General features: G+C 32.5%; 1 protein-coding gene across 1 annotated transcript; it reads right to left on the bottom strand.

The window, feature by feature from the left end:
- Window positions 1-165: 165 nt before the first annotated feature.
- Window positions 166-18,917, bottom strand: LOC139494237 (WAP four-disulfide core domain protein 3-like). The gene is made up of 9 exons (XM_071282406.1): window positions 18,897-18,917; window positions 15,908-15,935; window positions 13,989-14,135; window positions 13,481-13,612; window positions 12,909-13,049; window positions 3,606-3,775; window positions 2,420-2,483; window positions 1,753-1,896; window positions 166-338 (listed from the first exon to the last, which is right to left on the bottom strand). The coding sequence occupies exons 1-9, from the start codon at window positions 18,915-18,917 to the stop codon at window positions 166-168; spliced, it is 1,020 nt and encodes a 339-aa protein (XP_071138507.1).
- Between the last annotated feature and the right edge of the window lie 1,067 nt (window positions 18,918-19,984).

Raw genomic sequence — 19,984 nt, 5'->3', positions numbered from 1 at the left:
TGTTTATTTATAAATTAGACCGTTGGTTTTCCCGTTTGAATGTTTTCACACTGCTCATTTGTGGAATTTGCTGTTTGGTGTGAACCAATGCGCTATGTTAAAGACCGTTATTTGACCAATAATGGTTTGTAATTTTTCAAATTTTGACTTGGATGGAGAGTTGTCTCATTGGCACTCATACCACTTCTTCCTATATCTACTTGTCGTTAAAATTAAAATTAACACTATATATAATGTGTTACCGGTTTTACATTCACAAATAGGACAGTTGTTTTCATCTAGCACAAAACCAAAAGGACATGACTTGTCACAAGCAGGCGCACAAGTAGGTATCGGTCCTTAAAAAGAAAATCCAAATTACCATTACTATGTGTACTTTTCCCATTTGGGAATCTCGTTTACAAACGAGAATATCCGTTGCTTTTGTTGTAGATCAACTCCAATAGCGTAACCCAGATCTCAGACGCGTCAAAAAAAGATTGTACCTACGTGTGGAAGTTGTACACACCTGTTTTTAAGATATTATTTGAAGATATTTCTCATCTTTTTTATTAAAACTAATGGCGACAGTAAACAGTTGTCATAGTTATTGCTTGAATGAATGTTAAATGCTTTACGTCCAGTGGCAATAATGATGTTCAGGACAAATGCAATACTAATGCATACAATATGTAGGTCTTGTATTTGAGGACGTCCGATATGAAGGTCGGACAAATTCCGACTGCCACTGGAAAAGGATGATATACCTGATAGCGACACAAATTCTGACTGACAGCAGGTCACCTATGGACTCCTTGCATAATTATTTCAAGGGTTCTTAACTTGCAGAGAGCATTAAACTCTCGATAATCGAGGCCTCGGATGTAACGTCCTCATTCTGACGTTGATACGTATGCATCTAGTGAAATTCAGTTTTTTCGTATATTGATACAGTACTACGCTGGACGGACAGACCTAGCAGTAGTTAAGATAAAGTTTAGTTAGGAAGTACAATGAAACGAGAGGAAACAATTTTGTGTTAACAAGGCCTACCCTTAAATCGTTTGTTATCAATACTATTTCATATCAATGTGTAAGCATATATTCCAATAATGTTTCGTTTAAGTTGAACAACATGATATCCGTAAATCTTAATTGTTCAGTTTCCTTTATTCGCTTATTTCAAAGTTATCGTTAGTTTTACCGTCCATATCATGAATTAAATTTCATAGATAAATTGTAATTTATGAGTTTACTCATTGCAAATCTGTCAAGAACACTGCGTTAATGTACCATGTACAATGGCTATCTGATAAGCATATACAGTAATGAGACTGTGAATGGTTTCAAATAACACAACTGACCCTACATGACATGTATCTTATCAACTAGTAGTCATCGTATGGTCTTCTACAATGAGCTAAAACCAATATCATAAAGTCCGCGGAACAGTTTTTGATTTAATTACATTATAAGATATATACAGATACAGGACCCACAATTGCAAAAAAGTTGGGCCAAATTCGGCTAAGGTAATCTATTCCTGGGATAAGAACATCCTTATTTTTTTTCGAAAAAAATAGAAGTTGTGTCACAGGAAATTTAAAAAAACAACAATATAATTGATATTCTTGTCAACACCGAAGTGCTGCTGGTGAAACCCTCAGGGACAAAACTTCCACCTGCAGTGGCATCGACCCAGTGGTGTAAATACTAATCAAAGGTACCAGGATTATAATTTAATACGCCAGACGTTTAAAACCTATAACTTACCCGGATATTGGCAAATATGTCCACAACCACTAGAACAGCATTTAAGTTTCCAGGGACAATCTGAATCTGTTCGGCATTTTTCAACACAAGTTCCTCCAGAACCTGGCTGGAGCACTGGGCATGTGCCCGGCTTCGAACGTTCTCCTTAATAACAAATAAACTCATCATAGATACCAGGACAACATTTAGTTTATACGCCAGACGCGCGTTTCGTCTACAAAAGACAAATCTGTTCAGTCGTTTAAAACATCTATGCCATTATATACTTCTCGTTCATAGAATGTTTATTAATTAATATCAGCTGACAGAAGTAATATTTTGAAAAACAAAGTGGTAAGTGAAAAGGAAAAAAAAACCACACGAAATAGTAGAAGAATCAATGCTGTTTACTTCTAAACTCGTAATATAAAATCTCTGAAACTAATGAGTTTCTAGTCAAAGTTTTGAGAAGATTGTTCAAATTCTGGGTAAAAGTATTGCAACTTTCTCCATAAACCTTTTACATTAAAACGTTGTACTCTGCCTAATATGAAGACAACACCAATTATATTGTTTATCTTGGTTCGTCATTGGCTTTTCGAATAGTATTTTGGCATAATGACATTTTTCAGCATTGTTTAAGTAATTCGACCTTGAATACATTGTTTTACTGGTTAATGAGTCGTACCTCCTAATAGTGCTCCAGAGAAACCTTGTTGAGCCGGCGGCTCTGGTATTCCTGCACCGGGACACTAAAAATGATGGTATACAAGTACATATACAATTAAATAAAACTGAAACTACACATGTATGTCTGCAGCAATTAAAGTATTTGATGGAATTTAAATGATACTTTGTCGATCATTTAAATCATTTTTAATTTCATTAAATCATGAACTGTGGCAAATAATTTAAAATAAGTATAATGTATACTCCGTAAACATGTTTTATCGATTATTTTCGATTTTTATATTTATTATATAGTCTTCTGCTTTATTTCAAGTCTCGAAACATTACTAAGCTAAATCTTCCGTAAAAAAATTCCTTATATTTTGATGATTTTACAGTATTAATAAAACATTTTGACCAAGTTAACGCAGTTTTGTAATCGAACATTTACTGGCTGGTAAACGCGAAAATTGGAGTAGAAAAATCAGATATGTACACGCAGTGTAAACGAGCGTTTACTTTATGTTATTCTTGGACTACACCCAAATGAACACGAGCACCTTCAATAAATCAATATATAAATATGCTGCTATTAACGATACGTCACTGTCTCTAACAGTAATATATTATTTTGACTTATCAGGTTGCTGCGTGGATATATTAAATATTTAATTTTAAAGACTTATTTTACTCTAGTGTTGCAAGAATATATGAATCTTGTTCGATACTTTCTGATCTTTTCGATTTGAAATTATTAAAATGAATAATGATTTCGAAATTATGTCATTGTATAAGACACAGATGAACAAACTAAATCAATCCCAAAAACACAAAAATTAAGAATTCAATTAAGGATTATTTGAAGACTAGTCCAAAATCATTTTCCACGAAAGGAAGCCAACAGTGGCAAACGCATTTGCTAAACGAATAGTTTCTTTCCTGGCTCATACATTTTGATTATCAAGTTTGTATAACCACAATAAGTTTTAAATGTCTGTGTGAGAAATCGATGACAATTTTTGATAAGTTATAATTGTAGATTTCAGAACTACTTTTCTTTAAAATGAGAACAATACACCACCATAGATATTCGAACCATACATAATTGAACCACTGAATTATCTAATTCTGGTCGCGTTCTATATGTACCATGGTTACATGGTCGAAGAAATACATAATTTAAATCAAAGTAAACTAAATGTTACCCCGGTTGGCGGACAAGGTGGTCCTTGTGGCCCTTGTGGACCAATAACACACTTTACTCTGCATCGGAGTTCATTGATAACATTGTACTCAAATTTACACTGCGGTTTGCATGTTCCTGGAGGACCATTTGGAGGTACTGGACATTTTGGTTCAGGCGGACAAACATTGACTAAAATGATTAGTAATTGTTGCTATAATAACCTAACACATTCATTAATAGTAAACTTATAATCGAGGTATGCACTTGTCGAGTGATGAAAGAAGTAGAATATGAAAGAAATATTTTCTCAAGTTATGTTTCATGAATAAAGTGCTGATTCCAATTACATAATATGATAGATAAAGGCAACAGTATTATACTGCTGTTCAAATGACATACGTCGATTAAAAGAAAACAAACCGGTTTACACACTTTGACCGTGGGAACATATCAATTATAAGAGAAAAACATAGGAACACTAACGGGCAACAAAAACAAACGCCAGCATATATAAACGAGATAATTGATAACAACTGTAATATTTCTGATTTGGTACAGGATATTTTTAAGAAAAATGTGGGTTGAATCTGTTATTATGGCTGGTAAAATCTCTCGATTACATGGCAATGCTAAGAAAATATGTATAAAATAACACCATTCAAGAAAGGATGAAGATAATTGGTGACAATATTGCCATTCCCTTTGGAGTGACACACTCATAACATTAAATAATCAAACGTATTTCACCATCATATTCTCTTCCATAATGTTTAAAAAAAATATATATATTGAAATATACAAATATGATATGATCAGAAGTTTATAAAAGAGGGACGAAACATACCAAAGGGACAGTCAAATTCATAAATCTAAAACAAACTGACAACGCCATGGCTAAAAATGAAAAAGACAAACAGAAGAACAACAGCACACATGACACAACATAGAAAACTAAAGAATAAACAACACGAACCCCACCAAAAACTAGGGGTGATGTCGGGTGCTCTGGAAGGGTAAGTATATCCTGCTCCACATGTGGCACACGTCGTGTTGCTTATGTGATTACAAATCCGGTAAATAGTCTAATTCGGTAGGTCACATTCATGAAAGGGAAGGGGATTGTAGTTACGACGTAGGGAACATATCCGATATCATTTGTGAAATGGTTATTCCATAACGGTCAACCAACTCGTGATGGCGTCCGTAAAATTTACGAAGGGATGATTTTAACTTCACCATTTGAAACTCTTGGTTTAATAGTTTCCTTGAGAGCAGGAACCCTCTATCAAGAAAATCATGATAGGAAATGCAAGCACGGGAATATCGTATAAATTGGGAGATATATACCCCGTATGCAGGTGCTGCTGGAATGTTGCTACTTAGAAATGGAAAGTTCACAATTAGAAAGCTGAAATCATCTCTTTTGTCGTAAAGTTTTGTTTTCAACCGACCCTCATTGTGGATTTTTAGATGTAAGTCAAGATATGAAGCCGACTTAACTGTATCTGTAGTATCCTTTATCTCCAATTCGATGGGATGGATGCGTTCCACATAGTCACCAAATTTGAATTGTTTAGTGAAAGAACAACATCTATATAGCGGAAAGTAGAGTTAAAGGATATTGCTAACTTCTTATCTTTTTTCCTAAGAAGTTTCTGCATGAAGTCAGCCTCATAATAATAAAGAAACAAGTTGGCAAGTAGAGGGGCCAATTTGTTCCCATTGGGATGCCGACAGTCTGTTGAAAAATACGTCCATCGAACGTAACAAATATGTTGTCAATCAAGAAATCAAGCATCTTGATAATATCGGTTTCAGAGAATTTTTTGTTTGAATCAGAGTGATTCTTTTCAAAGTAGGATTTATCCCTCCCTAAGACAAGATACTTGTATCTACGTTAGCCATTCTTTTTTATGAAGCAAAGTAATACCAACTCTTTCAACTTGTCTTATAAACTGTATTCTTTTTTTTTTGTAATTATTTTATTTTTGATGATGAAACATGTGAAATTACATACTACAGTATTCGATACACATTTTAAAAATAAAGTAATACTTGATAAATCAATTAAGTCATATGGATATAATAAGATATAGATATAAATATTACAAAAAGATTTTGTTAATTAATCAAATAAATTAAATAAAAGCTGCTTCTAACAAATGCCATTTCTGATCCATTTTTACTTTTTGTACAGGGGTTAAGAAACATACAGAGTATTTTTCTATATTAATCCAATATTTTAAATATTCTACCCCACCACATGTTGTGGGGAATATGTTCTTACATCTACATTTGTATATATAATATTTGAAATACAACAAAATATTGTTAACTATTTTACTGTTGACAAAATCCTCAGACACACCTAAAATGACTTCTTTTGCACTAAAAGGCAGGAGAATGCCATAATTTTTAATCCAATCTATAACGGATAGCCAGAAGTTTTGTGATACATTACATTCCCAAAAAATGTGAAAAATATTTTCTTTAATTTCTGAACAAAACGTACAAAGTTCAGTTTCTTTTAATTTACATTTCAATAAAAAAGAATTACATGGTAGAATCCTATGAACAATCTTAAATTGGAAGTTTTGCAAAAAAGAGTTTCTGGTTATGAAGAAGGGCATGGAATAAATAGCATTCCAATCCTCAATCTGCATATCTAAATCTCTATCCCATTTTTCACGGGAAGATAAAGATAACACTTTATTATCCTCCAAAAATAATGTATAGAAAAATTTACAAGATTTTGGTTCCTTTTTAACTTTATCTATTAATTTATTTTCAATAATTTCCAGTTTTGAACTACCTTCTATTATACTTTTCCATCTCTTTGGAATCGCACTTAAAATACTATAAAATTCTACAAAGTTAGTATTGATATCATACTTTTTTTTAAATTCATCATATGAGAATAATGTATTATTATCTGACATAAGATCATTAATGAAGAATATACTATTTTCAACATATTTGAACCTCAAAATCATCTTGCCATCTATTTTGATGTTTGGATTCAGCCATATGGACTGGGTCAAAATTTCAGTATTGTTTTCAGCTTTAAGCTTATTTTTTAACTTGGAAAAATTTACCAGGATATCATGCCAAAATGGATTAACTTTTTCTGCTAAATAAAGTAAACCTTCCTGACTTAAGTGTAAAATCTTGTCCCCCCCAAATTTTTGTATATAACTAAGTAGCAAGACTTTCCAAGGAGAGTAGTTTTGGGGATCTAATAATTTATACAGCCAAGACAATTTTACACTATAGCAAACATAATAAATATTGGGCATCTTAAGACCACCATCGCAGTGTTCGGACATTATCACTGCCCTTTTCACTTTATCAGGTTTTCCTTTCCATAAAAAGTTAAAAAATATATTCTGAATCTCCCTCAAAACCCCTTCTGGGGGGTTAGGAAGGACAGTCAGAACTTGGACCAAAATGGGACGTGCTAAAGTCTTAATAACTACAACCCTCCCAATATATGTCAGTTCTCTATAAGCCCAAGTATTGAGTAATGACTTGATACTGTTTATCTTGGCTGTAAAATTACATAGAGTTTTATCCATTTTAGCAAGTTCAAACCATATACCTAGTAGTTTAAACCTCCCAGAATGGTTCCAAACAAGATTTTTTTTCTGGCAAAAGTTTTTCCATACAACCCTTTTTTGACCCAATCCATACGGCTTCGGTTTTGTCAACATTACACCTAAGTCCAGCACATTCTGAAAATTTATCAAACAAGTATAAACACTGATTTAGGGATTTTTGGTTACCATCCAGGACTACGGAAGAATCATCAGTGTATTGACTCAACAGAAATTCAGAGTCATTAATTGTTACACCTGCAACCTCAGGGTCATTTTTAATAGCTGCACTAAGTAATTCTAGCACTAAAATAAATAGGTAAGGAGACAGAGGATCCCCTTGACGGACCCCCCTTTTTAATGAAAAAAATTCTGAAATATAACCATTATTCAACACAGCACTAGAAGCATCACAGTAGCAAGCCTTAATCCAATTTATAAATGTATGGTCAAATCCATAAAACTGCAAAGCCTCATATATGAAAGACCATTCGACTGTGTCGAAAGCTTTTTCAAAATCGACTAAAAGTAAAAGTCCAGGAATGTCGTCTTATTCCATCTTTTCCATTAGATCATAAATAAATCTAGTACATTCGCCAATATACCTACCTTTAAGAAAACCTTTTTGTGTTTGACTAATTATATTTACCAAGACCTTTTTAAATCTATTTGCTAGACTGGCTGTAGCTATCTTATAGTCTACACACAGCAGTGTGATAGGTCGCCAGTTCTTAAGATAAAACTTTGACTTACCTTCCTTTGGTATACAGGTAATGAGTCCCTGTCTTTGAGTGATAGAGAACTTTCCATACTCTAAAGCCTCATTTAAACATCTTACTAGTGGAAATTTAATATCATTCCAGAAAAATTTATAAAACTCAACAGTGAATCCATCTATACCAGGTGATTTAGAGTTCTTCATATGTTTAAGAGAAGACAGACATTCCTGTACTGATAAAGGTCCTTCACATGATTTCACCTCTTCCTCAATAGGTTTTGTAATAAAAGGATTGTCATGCTGAAGAAATGTGCTCCTGTGAGTCTCAAGTAACAATGAGTTAGAACTAGTATACAATTTTTTATAAAATTGTTTTTGTTCATTTCTAATAATACATGGATCCGTTATCTCAGATTCGTCCTCCAAAATAAGTTTGGGAATAACTTTTTCTGTATAATGTTTTTTTTCCAAATTACAAAAATAGTTACTTCCCTTTCCCCCCTCTACTTGCCATCTTGCCTTTGCTCTTGTAATTATCCCTTTAACATTTTTTTCTCTTATTACTTTTAATTCTAGTTCCAACCCTTCCCTTTCTTGTTGTACTGATGGCAAGTTATTCTCTATGAGTTTTTTTTTTATCTAATAATGATATCTTGTATAATAATTCTTTTTCTTTATTATTTTGTTCCTTCTTCCGGAAAGACGAAAATGAGATTGCAGATCCACGAACTTTCAATTTAATCATATCCCATAAAGCTGATAGCTTATATTAAACTGTTTGTCCTCTGTCTCAATATCAATAGATGGATCAGACTCATATTCTTCAATGACAGTTTTGATATCCCCTTTAACTTTTTCAATAAACTCAGTTTCCTTCAAAAGACTGTTATTAAATTTCCATGTACCCTTCCCTCTAATCTGGCTTGAAAATTTTAAAACAATAAGTACTGGAGAATGATCCGATCTATAACTAATTCCTATATCTGATGAAATTACAAATGCTTCTATATCAGAGGTAATCATGAAGTAGTCCAAACGACTTCGTTTGCGATTTGGACCCCTCCATGAGTACCTCTTTTCAAAAGGGTGTTGCAGGCGCCATATATCTAATAAATCAAGGTCATGCATAACCTCATGTATCTTAGCCTTTGACTGGGGGTTATTTTCATTTCTATAATATAATGTGTCCATCTCATAATCTTGAACAACATTCCAATCACCCACGACTACAATTGACGAGTTGCCAAAGTGGGATATTTTGTTTTTTATGTTGTCAAAAAAGGCTGGTTCATCATTATTCGGTCCATATATTGCTGCCAAAGTTATACGATAGTCCTGAATGGTGATATCTAATATAACAAAATTACCAGACAAGTCTATGGTTTCTCCATGGATTTTAAATTCAAAAGTATTTCTGAAAAGAACAGCCACCCCTCTACTTTTACTAGAAAAAGAACTAAATTTCCCCACATATCCCCATTCATGCAGCCATTGTTTTTCTTTTTCAGATGTGCTATGGGTGTCTACTAATATAATTATATCATATAAGTCCTTATATTTTGTAAATATATCAATTCTTTTAACTGTTTCTGATAAACCCCTGCAGTTTACACTACCAATAGTTATAGTCGACATAATATTATCAAGTGGTTAAACAAGAATAGCTTAAATAATAATAAATATAAATATCTATAACCCCAATATATCCAAACAGTATCAACAAACCATACACATGTGCATCTATACGTAAAAGTGTTTTCCCAATGTTTCAATTTTTTACTTAGAGTTACCCCCAACCCCCCCAAAAAAAGTGTCGAGAGCATCATAGTATAAATAAAATGAGCAAATATTTTTGTGCTAAAGTAAAACTGAAAGATATATCAAAAAGTTCTGTGAAAATTCATTTGTACCTCAATTTGCACCTTTTAATTTTTAATTTGTGTATTGTTCGTTTTTAAGAGAGACAAATTCTCAGACAATGTATACCAAAGAATAGCCTATATAATAATAAAAGTCAACATGCTAATTTATAATCCCCATGCTAAATAAAAGAAAGTAAAGTAACGAAAAAAAGAAACAAACAAAAAACATAATAACAACAAAGCATTTTTATCAACACAGGTACATGCAATAATACAATTGAAGAAAAAAAGAAAAGAAACCACATACAAATATACACATACATATGCCATAAACATGCACCTTTAAATCCTGATACACAAAACAACCATCTTTATATACAATTGAATTAAAATTGCTGACCCCATCTTAACTGTACATGTACATGCATCTCTCATCAGCTCATTTCAGTGTTACATGTATATTGTATTTATCCAGAGTGAAGCTAACACTTAAACATTTATTGTATGATAAAATGTATTGACAAGGGTTTCATTTAATAAGTGTTTGTTTATCAATCTCACGATTATGTGCAGAGATTCCTCTGAAGTAGTACTAGGACAAATTCACAGTTGTAATGTATAGGTCTACGAGTCATTTTTTAACGGTTCATTATTCTCGCAGAGAACAGATAAGATTTTACTTCTATTTCCAAGAGGAGATGGTGTTCGGTGTATTTTTTCATATCAGTGAAGTGGCCCGGAAGTTTTTAAATCGAAGACTAGCTTGAAAACCGATTACTTTTTACCAAAAATATTAAAAAATGTGTATTTCAAATGTGCAGTTTTTGTTAAATTCTCTACCGGAAGTTTTGAAACGGATCGTAAAATTAAAGACTAGTACGGAAATAGACCCTAAATTCCGTAAAAAAAATAAAATAGGTATGCCACTCCCTGAATATACAGGCTACAATGCAAAGGTTCAAACTTTCAACTTTGGTGTTAAAAACAATATAAAAAAGAATGACATTTTTACAAGATATCAACAAATAATAAACAACAATAAACAACTTTGAATAAAGGTATACCAAATTTGTAATGTTAGAACCGGTCCGCATTATACGGGAGCTATTCTTATGAGCCCAGTTTCTGCCTTATGTTGTCATAAATGTCAAAACGATGCCGATCCCCCTTGCTGTCGGTGCCATATATGTGACCGTTGAAATACCACGCACTGGTGACATCCTCATGCAGGTATAGTCTATTTAGTAGCCCTTGATTCAGTTTTGTAACATCGTCAGAGATGCGGACTTCTAACTTCTCATTGATAAGTTTTCGATTTCGCAAAATAGAGATGTTCGATTCCATGCGCATAAATTTCACAAGAATTGGTCTAGGTTTGCCGTGTTTTCCTGGTATCCTGTGTGCTGCTACAATCTCTGATGGTTCAATTTTTACACCCAGTTTACTTATCTCATGAAAAAAACTATGAGGCAATCTTTTCCCCTTTTTTTCTGGAAAGTCAAATATTTTAATATTTTTTTTCCTTGAGTATTGTTCATTCCAGTTTGACAATTCCATTGCTTCGGTTACACGTTTACCCGTATTTTCAATCTCTTCTTTCAAAAGCCTGTTTTCTTTGTGAAGGTTTGCATTTTTTTCTAATATATTAGCATTGTCAAATTCTACACTGTCTATTCTTTTACTAAGTCTAGATACCTCTGACTTAAAGTGCTGTTCTACCTTTTCTTTATTTGTTTGAATTTCAACCATCATTTCTTTTTTAAGTTCTTTTTTTCATCTCTTTTTTCATTTGTGCAAGCAAGCTTGTAACTGTTTCAGTGACAATCATTTTAACGTCTTCTTTTTTCAATATGTTTTTCATTGAATTCCTTATCTCATTTAATTCGGTTTCGATGCATAAACCATGATCGCCATCGCTAGAGAGACATGTATGCGGGCGTTTTGCAGATTTTGGTTTTGCAGGTGTTGAGTCATTAAATACAGAGTCATCATTTTCCTGTGTAGCAGAGAGTTTGCCAACATTAGCTGACGAAACAAAGCTCGTAATTTGTTGTTGTTGCGTCATTCTCGGCTTACGAGATATTTTAATGTTAATGTATGAACAATATATAGTTATTGTATAATACTCGGTTTGTTTACAAACAATTTACGATCTAGTTTTCGAACTATTCTACCGTGAGTTTTATTTACTCAATTAAATCACTACCAATATCTATATTTAGATTGTTTTTTTCTTTTGTCCGAACTTCAAATGGCTATTAAAGTATCTTTCTTTGGTAAATGCATCAAAATTATTATTCAGAAAGACTCACATATTATTACTTGAGATTCGAAAGTCCAAGAAAAATCATATACAGAACTGTAAAACTTCAAACTAGCACAAAAACATCGGAGCGTCAATACCCTCGACTAGTCACAGACGCCATATTTTCCTGTTTTTCAAACTGTATTCTTATCTGAATAAAACACTCTCTTTGTATTAAAACATAAGACAGTAGTATAAAGAAGGGAAAAATGTAAATCTACATTATTTTTTAAATAACAATTTGTCTACAATATTAAAGATCGAAACCTTATTAGATTACCTCAATCTGGTTGAATTTCAACAACAGTATCATCAGCATACCTTCCCATTTTGACAATGCTTTAGGTCACTGCTTTTGTTCATATACGTGTAGGAACAACTGTGTCCGAAACCATGAGAACAACACTTCTGATTACGTGTCTTACCTGGAGAGGAACAACTGTGTCCACAACCACGAGAACAACACTTCTGATTACGTGTCTTACCTGGCGAGGAACAAATGTGTCAACAATCATGAGAACAACACTTCTGAGTATGTGTCTTACCTGGAGAGGAACAACTGTGTCCACAGCCATGAGAACAACACTTCTGATTACGTGTCTTACCTTAGAGGTAAAACTGTGTCCACAACCATGAGAACAACACTTCTGATTACGTGTCTTACCTGGAGAGGAATAACTGTGTCCGCAACCATGAGAACAACACTTCTGATTACGTGTCTTACCTGGAGAGGAACAACTGTGTCCACAACCATGAGAACAACACTTCGAATTACGTGTCTTACCTGGAGAGGAACAACTGTGTCCACAACCATGATAACAACACTTCTGATTACGTGTCTTACCTGTGGAGGAACAACTGTGTCCACAACCATGGGAACAACACTTCTGATCACCTAAACAATCGCTGTCCACAGTGCAAAGGTCAACACATGTCCCAACAGTATCAGGTGGAAGTGTTGGACAGGTACCAGGCTTAACAGTGACTTAGAAAGAAACATTGAAATATCATTTATTGGTACACACCTTAGGCGTATTTAGAAACTTTTCCAATTTTGTGTCCTCAATGCTCTTCAACTTTGTTCTTGAATGGCTTATAACTATTTTGACCTGAGAGTCACTGATAAGTCTTTTGTAGACAAAACTCGCGTCTGGCGTTTCAAACTATAATCCTGATAACCATTGTGTAATATATTGATCGTTAAACATGATAAGCGTTACTCGGATCTTTGTACACACTAAATGAAAAAATGAACTGTTCGTAAAAGTCACGACGAAATTTTCCTTCCATATCAGGAGAAAAATGGCAGAAACATTTTCCTTCCATATCAGGAGAAAAATGGCAGAAATTATTATAAAAAAAAAGAAAAACCTGTATCTAGTATCTACTTATTTTGTTATCATATGTATAACTTACCTGGGAAGAAGCAATCGTGTCCGCAACCGTTAGAACAACACTTCTGAACATCCTGGCAATCGCTGTCTTTACTGCAGTGCTCAGCACACGTACCGCCACCACTAGGTGGACAGATACCAGGTTTTGGATCGACTAAGATGAAGACGTTTATAAATAAGTTTGACCGATGCATAAGTGACACTTACGAAGTAATATTGAAAAGTTACATACAATTTTGAGTGGTGTCAAATAAAATGAACTTTATATGGAGATGTTCAGCTATCTATACATCCACGGTTAATTAAGTCAGGAATAGGACAGTTTGTGATCGTTCCTTTGATGTGTTTGAGTTTATAAGTTTACCATTTTATTGAAGACTTTCTGTTTTGAGTATTACTCGTTGTTCAGTATTTTTGTGATTTTACTTTTTATATTCATTTACATGTTCACAATATAGTTTTCTTATATGTCCCTTAGTTCACCATTTTTTATAATTTGCCTTTTGATAAAATTTAAATGTTTACCTTACCTGGAAAAAGACATTCATGTCCACAACCATTAGGACAACACTTCTGAACACCGTAACAATCACTATCTACACTGCAAATTGGTAAGTCAACACATGGACCTTTGGGATCAGATGGAACGGCTGGACACCGTCCAGGTTTTTTATTGTCTAAGATATAAGCATTACTAGGTGCATTGCTGATGCATTAAGATACTTCAAAATATATATGTTGTAAACGCGGTTTAATTATTAATGAAAACATTGTGGTTTAAATAAACTAAAGAAAGAGTATTTTTGCAGGTAAATTATCGTTTGATGAGATGGTAGTATTTACAAGTGCCCCTTTTTTCTTTATTGTGTTGTTTTGTGTTTTTTTCCGGATCACCTGGAGTAGTTTGATTTAAACGTATTTCCCGGTAGTGGTGTTTCTTAAAACATTTTCGGCGACCCTTTTTTAACTCTGTAAATGTAAATCGTTTTGATAAATATCATAATCATATTGTTAGAATACTTCTATTCCACGGTCACCCTTGAAAGGGGATGAGATACAACCATTTAAATATGGTTTACCTGTTAACAGAATTATTTACAAAATACTTTATAAAGCAAGTTTTTATTTTAGGTTGATAACAAGAATAAATAAAACTCGCATTGACCTTAGAAAAATATCTCTAACAAACACAAAGTATGATACTCTCTACCAAGATTTGTTATCGTCTCGACATCAAATAAGTAAACACAATCATGTCAGATCATTTATATAGTAAGGCGCATGAAGAAATGAACGTATGGACTTATATATCTCAAATTTTGCGCTATTTCCCCTCTTCCTGATCGGTGTGAGAAAAATATATATCCCTTACTATTGAAAAATCTGTTCTCAGCAAATGATTGGTCGGATATTAATATTCTTATTTTTCTTTTAGAATTTTATACCTTGTGTGATGTCACGAAAAAGGGAAACTATGACTGATGACGTCACATTAAAAGTACATAATTTTCTTTGAAAAAAATCTTTGAAAAGGAACAAGTATTCTACGAGATTTCTCTTCTCTCAACAGTTACATTTTAATCATTTAAAAAGCTCGACAAGCATCGCGTTTCAAATATTAAAATCCAACTGTCTCGAGTGTAGAAATATTGTAGCTCACAAGTTGCAGTTATGGAATATATATTTGTAGAAGTCTTGCATGCCTTAGGGTCATAAATTGTATAAACCTTATTGCTATTCATTATTTGCCGGCAAAGTTCTACACTTTCATATTTCTTTTAAATAAGTTGCGGCTATTTGTGACAATGTTTCAACAAAAAACTGTTCTTAAAAAATTCAAAAGCTTAATTAATACTTCAAACAAAACATTTTTGACTTTGATTTGTGTTTAAGATATTGGATACTTTTCTATTCATTTGATTATGCCATTGCAAGTGACTCTGCGTGGAATAAATAGCAATAAGATATAATGATTAATTCACGTAATACAGGATACTAGTAATCACAACAAATAGTTAAAATCGTAATAGGATTAGGAATCAAGCTGTTACAATAAATACCAGTACAAATATGGATGTCATATGTTAAATTCATAAGTCGGTATAAATAAATACTTCTCGTGTATTTAAAAAATAGACATATAAGATACTGTAATGACAAATAATAAACCAAGAAAAGTATATATCATCCGTTTCAGCTATGCATTCATCGATATTGCAGTTTTTGTTTGAAGTTAATTAAGTGCATAACTCACTGATGTTTGTACGTAAATGATTAAGTTAGTTATTTATATCATGTATATTAACGAAATAAGTATCTGATCTTCTGGTGAAATGACTGAATAATGATATAAACGTTTGATAATATGCATCTAATAAAAGCGCATTAAATGTTGGACATATATTTCATACATGATACATGTACATGTGTATTTGACAGTTCAACTTACCACCGTAGTTGTGTTGACTAGTTATAACCTGATAATAAATAAGAAAGATTAGATTAGTTGGATACTGTCTGTTCTTATGTTGTACTGTTATACTCTCAAATGGTATGGAGAGGGTTGGGTTCCGGCTCACATGTTCAACACCGTTACATTGTGTATGTTTATGTCTGTCCCAAGTCAGGAACCCGTAGTTCAGTGGTTCTGGTTTGTTTATGAGTTACATATAGTTTATCGTTCTTTTTTCATACATAAATTTGGTCGTTAGTGTTCTCGTTTAAAACGTTTAACGTTGTTATTGGGACTTTTATAGCTGACTATGCAGTATCGGCTTTTCTCATTGGTAAAGTCTGTACGGTGACATATAGTTGTTAATTTCTTTGTACTTTTGATCTCTTGTGGAAAATTGTATCATTGGCAACCATACCACCTCTTCTACTGTTATATCCAACAGAATGAACAGTATATTGTAACAATAACAGGTCACCGTTCGACCTTTAACAATGATTAAAACATGTAATGTGTAGTCAGCTATGTAAGACACATTAATAAAAAAAAAGATATAATCTTTTCAAACGAGGAAAAAACAAAAGTATTAGATTATGTATCAAACAGCAAACAAAAGCCAAAAGCCAAAAGCCAAAAGATGGCGAACTTGAATAGTAAACACCGAGTTACTTGCTCAGACATGAATGATATATATTCGAATAACTTATTTGTCTTTAAAAGAATGTTTCATAGTGATGCTATTTTACATATACGACGAAAGTATCTTTTTAAAGGTTTCATTCATTGAAGACCCTTTGGCTATTGTCTGCTGTTTGGTCGGGTTGTTGTTTCTCTGCAACATCCCTCATTTCCATAATCAATTTCATGTTCATATTTTCAAAGTAAAACAGTTTTGTCCATATTCTGGCGCAGGAAAAAATGATACTGTTAATGTTATTGAAACAAAATCCATTTGAAATGAAATAATGAACGGTTTAATTTTATCGTAAATCGGTCCCATTATTGTATTAAGACCATTTTTTACGTACAGTGCAATAAAGAATTATTCAAACCGATAACTCTGATGTCGGCGGTAACATCATTGTAATTCTTAACGTTTTAATGAAAAGCACATATAGGCACACACGATGCATATTTTCCCTAAGGAAATAAGATGTTTATATCATCAAAATTGTTTTCAGTACTTTTGCTAACACGGTCAGTAGTTGCAAAGAAAACCAATACCAATGAGCGAGCGACCGTATCGTTATTGTGGAATTAACGACACTTAACCAAAGAATATGTGACTCTTCAAATAGTGACGTCATGGGACAATAACTTTGTGTTTGAAGCATCAGCTCTTGTCTAGGGTGTGGTAAAAATGTCCAGTAAAGGCTGACAAATAACGATAAGGTGCCTCATTGTGGTGTAAGCATGATCCTGGATTTTAACCGATTTCTGATAAAATTTACACGTGCAAGTAAATTTATATTGAGTATTAACTGGAAAGAGGTGAACACGCGAAATCACACGCGTTATGTTAACCGTGATAAACGGGATACGGGATTATAACCAAATAATGCGGAATCAGTACACCTAACTACAAACATAACCAAACCAAATGAGACTCCTTTCGATGAATTGTTCTTATTCAAACTTTATGACTTTTAAAAATAATCAGACTTACTTGAATAATTTGTATAGCTATCGTTACATATATCCACATATACAACATGATCAGCTTCCAAAATTGTTCTGGTTTCAAAGCTAAGAATATGTAGCTACTTTTACAGTCTACCGCCTATAGATATCGTTGAATTGTTAAGAATATTTATGTAATAAAAATCATATCGTCATAATAGTTATTTAAGGTAAATTACACATATTTATAATAGTCAGCAAGTTAAATCCGCAAAAAAATGCAGTTTTATAAACAATTGTACATTTAAAACCTATTATTATAGACATAATTACTCTAGATACTTAGCAAATTGACGTAACATATTGCAGTTAAAGCATTAATGTATATTAGAAAAGAATGATAAGGATATCGATGCTAGATATATATGTCATATCAAACAAGAGTGCAAACCGTGAAATTTAATGTGGCTACTGGTATAAAAAAACTCGAAAATTATTCATTGAAATAACTAGTTTCTTCAATTATACTTCCGGTTGTTACAAATATCTGCAGAAGTTTAAATAAAGTGCTTCCTACGCACAACATGTAAAATTGTTTCTTAATTGTTAAGTGACGTACCCTTGGTATATTCATGAACACTGAACAATAATTAAGTGAAGTAACCAACAAAATTTGAAAATGAATTCGGTAAAAAAAAAACGTGATTTCGCATAGTAATTGTCAATATATTAATCCAGGTTTAATCCTCCCAGTTCATTATAACAACATGCTTGTATCAAGGCAGAAATGCGACATTCATTAGAAGTGTTTGATTTTTTTATTTAATAAATAACTTTCCGTTTTTAAATTATAAACTTTGATTTATCTATTCGAAGTTCATTCTATATTCCCTTTACTCTAATTCTGGCATTTTCTTTAAAAAAAAATGAACAGATTGTGTATTTTTCAAACAAACTCAAATAATTCAAAAAGTACGACTTGAATAAATCGAGAAACGTCATCCTTTAAATCAGATAAACATCACATAGATGAATATAATATTAAGACATATATGACGTTATCCATTTCTCACTATGTACTTGTAGCTTGAAATTGATAAATCAAGAAAAAAATGACAAAAAATCTTTGAACTCTTTTTTAAATTCAGTAATGAACAAAGTTGATTTACGTAAACAACAATTTTTTTAAATGTACATTTTAATCCTAACAACAACTATAATAACCCTATTTCTCGTATCACACATTAACTAAAAGAACTTGCCGAGTAATTTATTTGTGTACCGGTTAGTTAAGCTGCTTATACTATCATTAATGCTGATGGTTTGTTTTACATTGTGGTTCTGAAAAGGGAATTCACAAATTCACCATCATTCCATCTGACTCCATTTCGAAAAAAGACATATGTTTAAACAAACATAAACTTTAAGCTACTGCTTTACAAGTATAACCAAATACAATTAAAATGTTACTATATAATGTCTTTCGAAGCTGAACAAAACACCTCACAGATATTGATTGATTTCGTTTTTAAGCCTATCTATTCTACACTTTTTCAAATAGGTCTTTGAAGATAGTGGAATTAATTACTTTTGAAGTGGCAATAATTCGTTAGAAGTACCTGATAAATTGTATGACTATACTGTTGATATTGAATCTGTCCAAATTTTTTTTCTAGCCTATATACCCCTTCCCTCATACTTTCATTAAGAATAAAAATGACACATATAGTTACATGAGCATTTAAAAATCAGACTGCGAATTTATATGTCATTTTTTATAACAACAATCATTATACCTATGTTAATCGGACTTGCTTCGATACTTTTTTTGTTCGCTTTGGAAAAAACGTATTTCGTCAAGTGGAATCCAATGAGGATTTACTGAGCACCACTTACTGCTAACCGGACTCTGTATTGTTATGAGTTACAACTTATGAATAGAACAGGCAAAGACCCATCGAAACAACATTTGATACAAACATTAAATAATACTTTTGAATAGTTGGATGAGTTGGTTCTCAATAATGTCGATTCAGTAGGTAAACTAAAGAAATTGATCCGGATGGATCTTTTTTAAAATAAAGCTAATACAAACAATGAACACTGCCATTTGCTTGATCTTGATATTTATATCCTTAATGGGATGCTTAATACCAACATCTATGATAACATATTTTTGATTTACTAGTATTATTATCTACTTTTAGATGGTGACGTTCCCTTATGGTATTTATATATCTTGTAGGATTAGCGTGTGAATGTAACAACGTATTATATTTTAGAGTAGGAAATAAATGTATTACTGAAAAAAATATCACTAGGGTTTTCGATATCACAAGTTAGAAAATAATTTACTGAATTTTATCATCGGTTCAAGAACATCAATCGTAAATATATTTCAATATGTAGACATCTTATACGTTCAGGTAGTATCCCTGAACTAGTATATATTTG

This window comes from Mytilus edulis, chromosome 11 (genome assembly GCF_963676685.1).
Source record: "Mytilus edulis chromosome 11, xbMytEdul2.2, whole genome shotgun sequence".
Lineage (NCBI taxonomy): Eukaryota > Metazoa > Mollusca > Bivalvia > Mytilida > Mytilidae > Mytilus > Mytilus edulis.
This window is presented reverse-complemented; position numbering and strand designations above follow the sequence as displayed.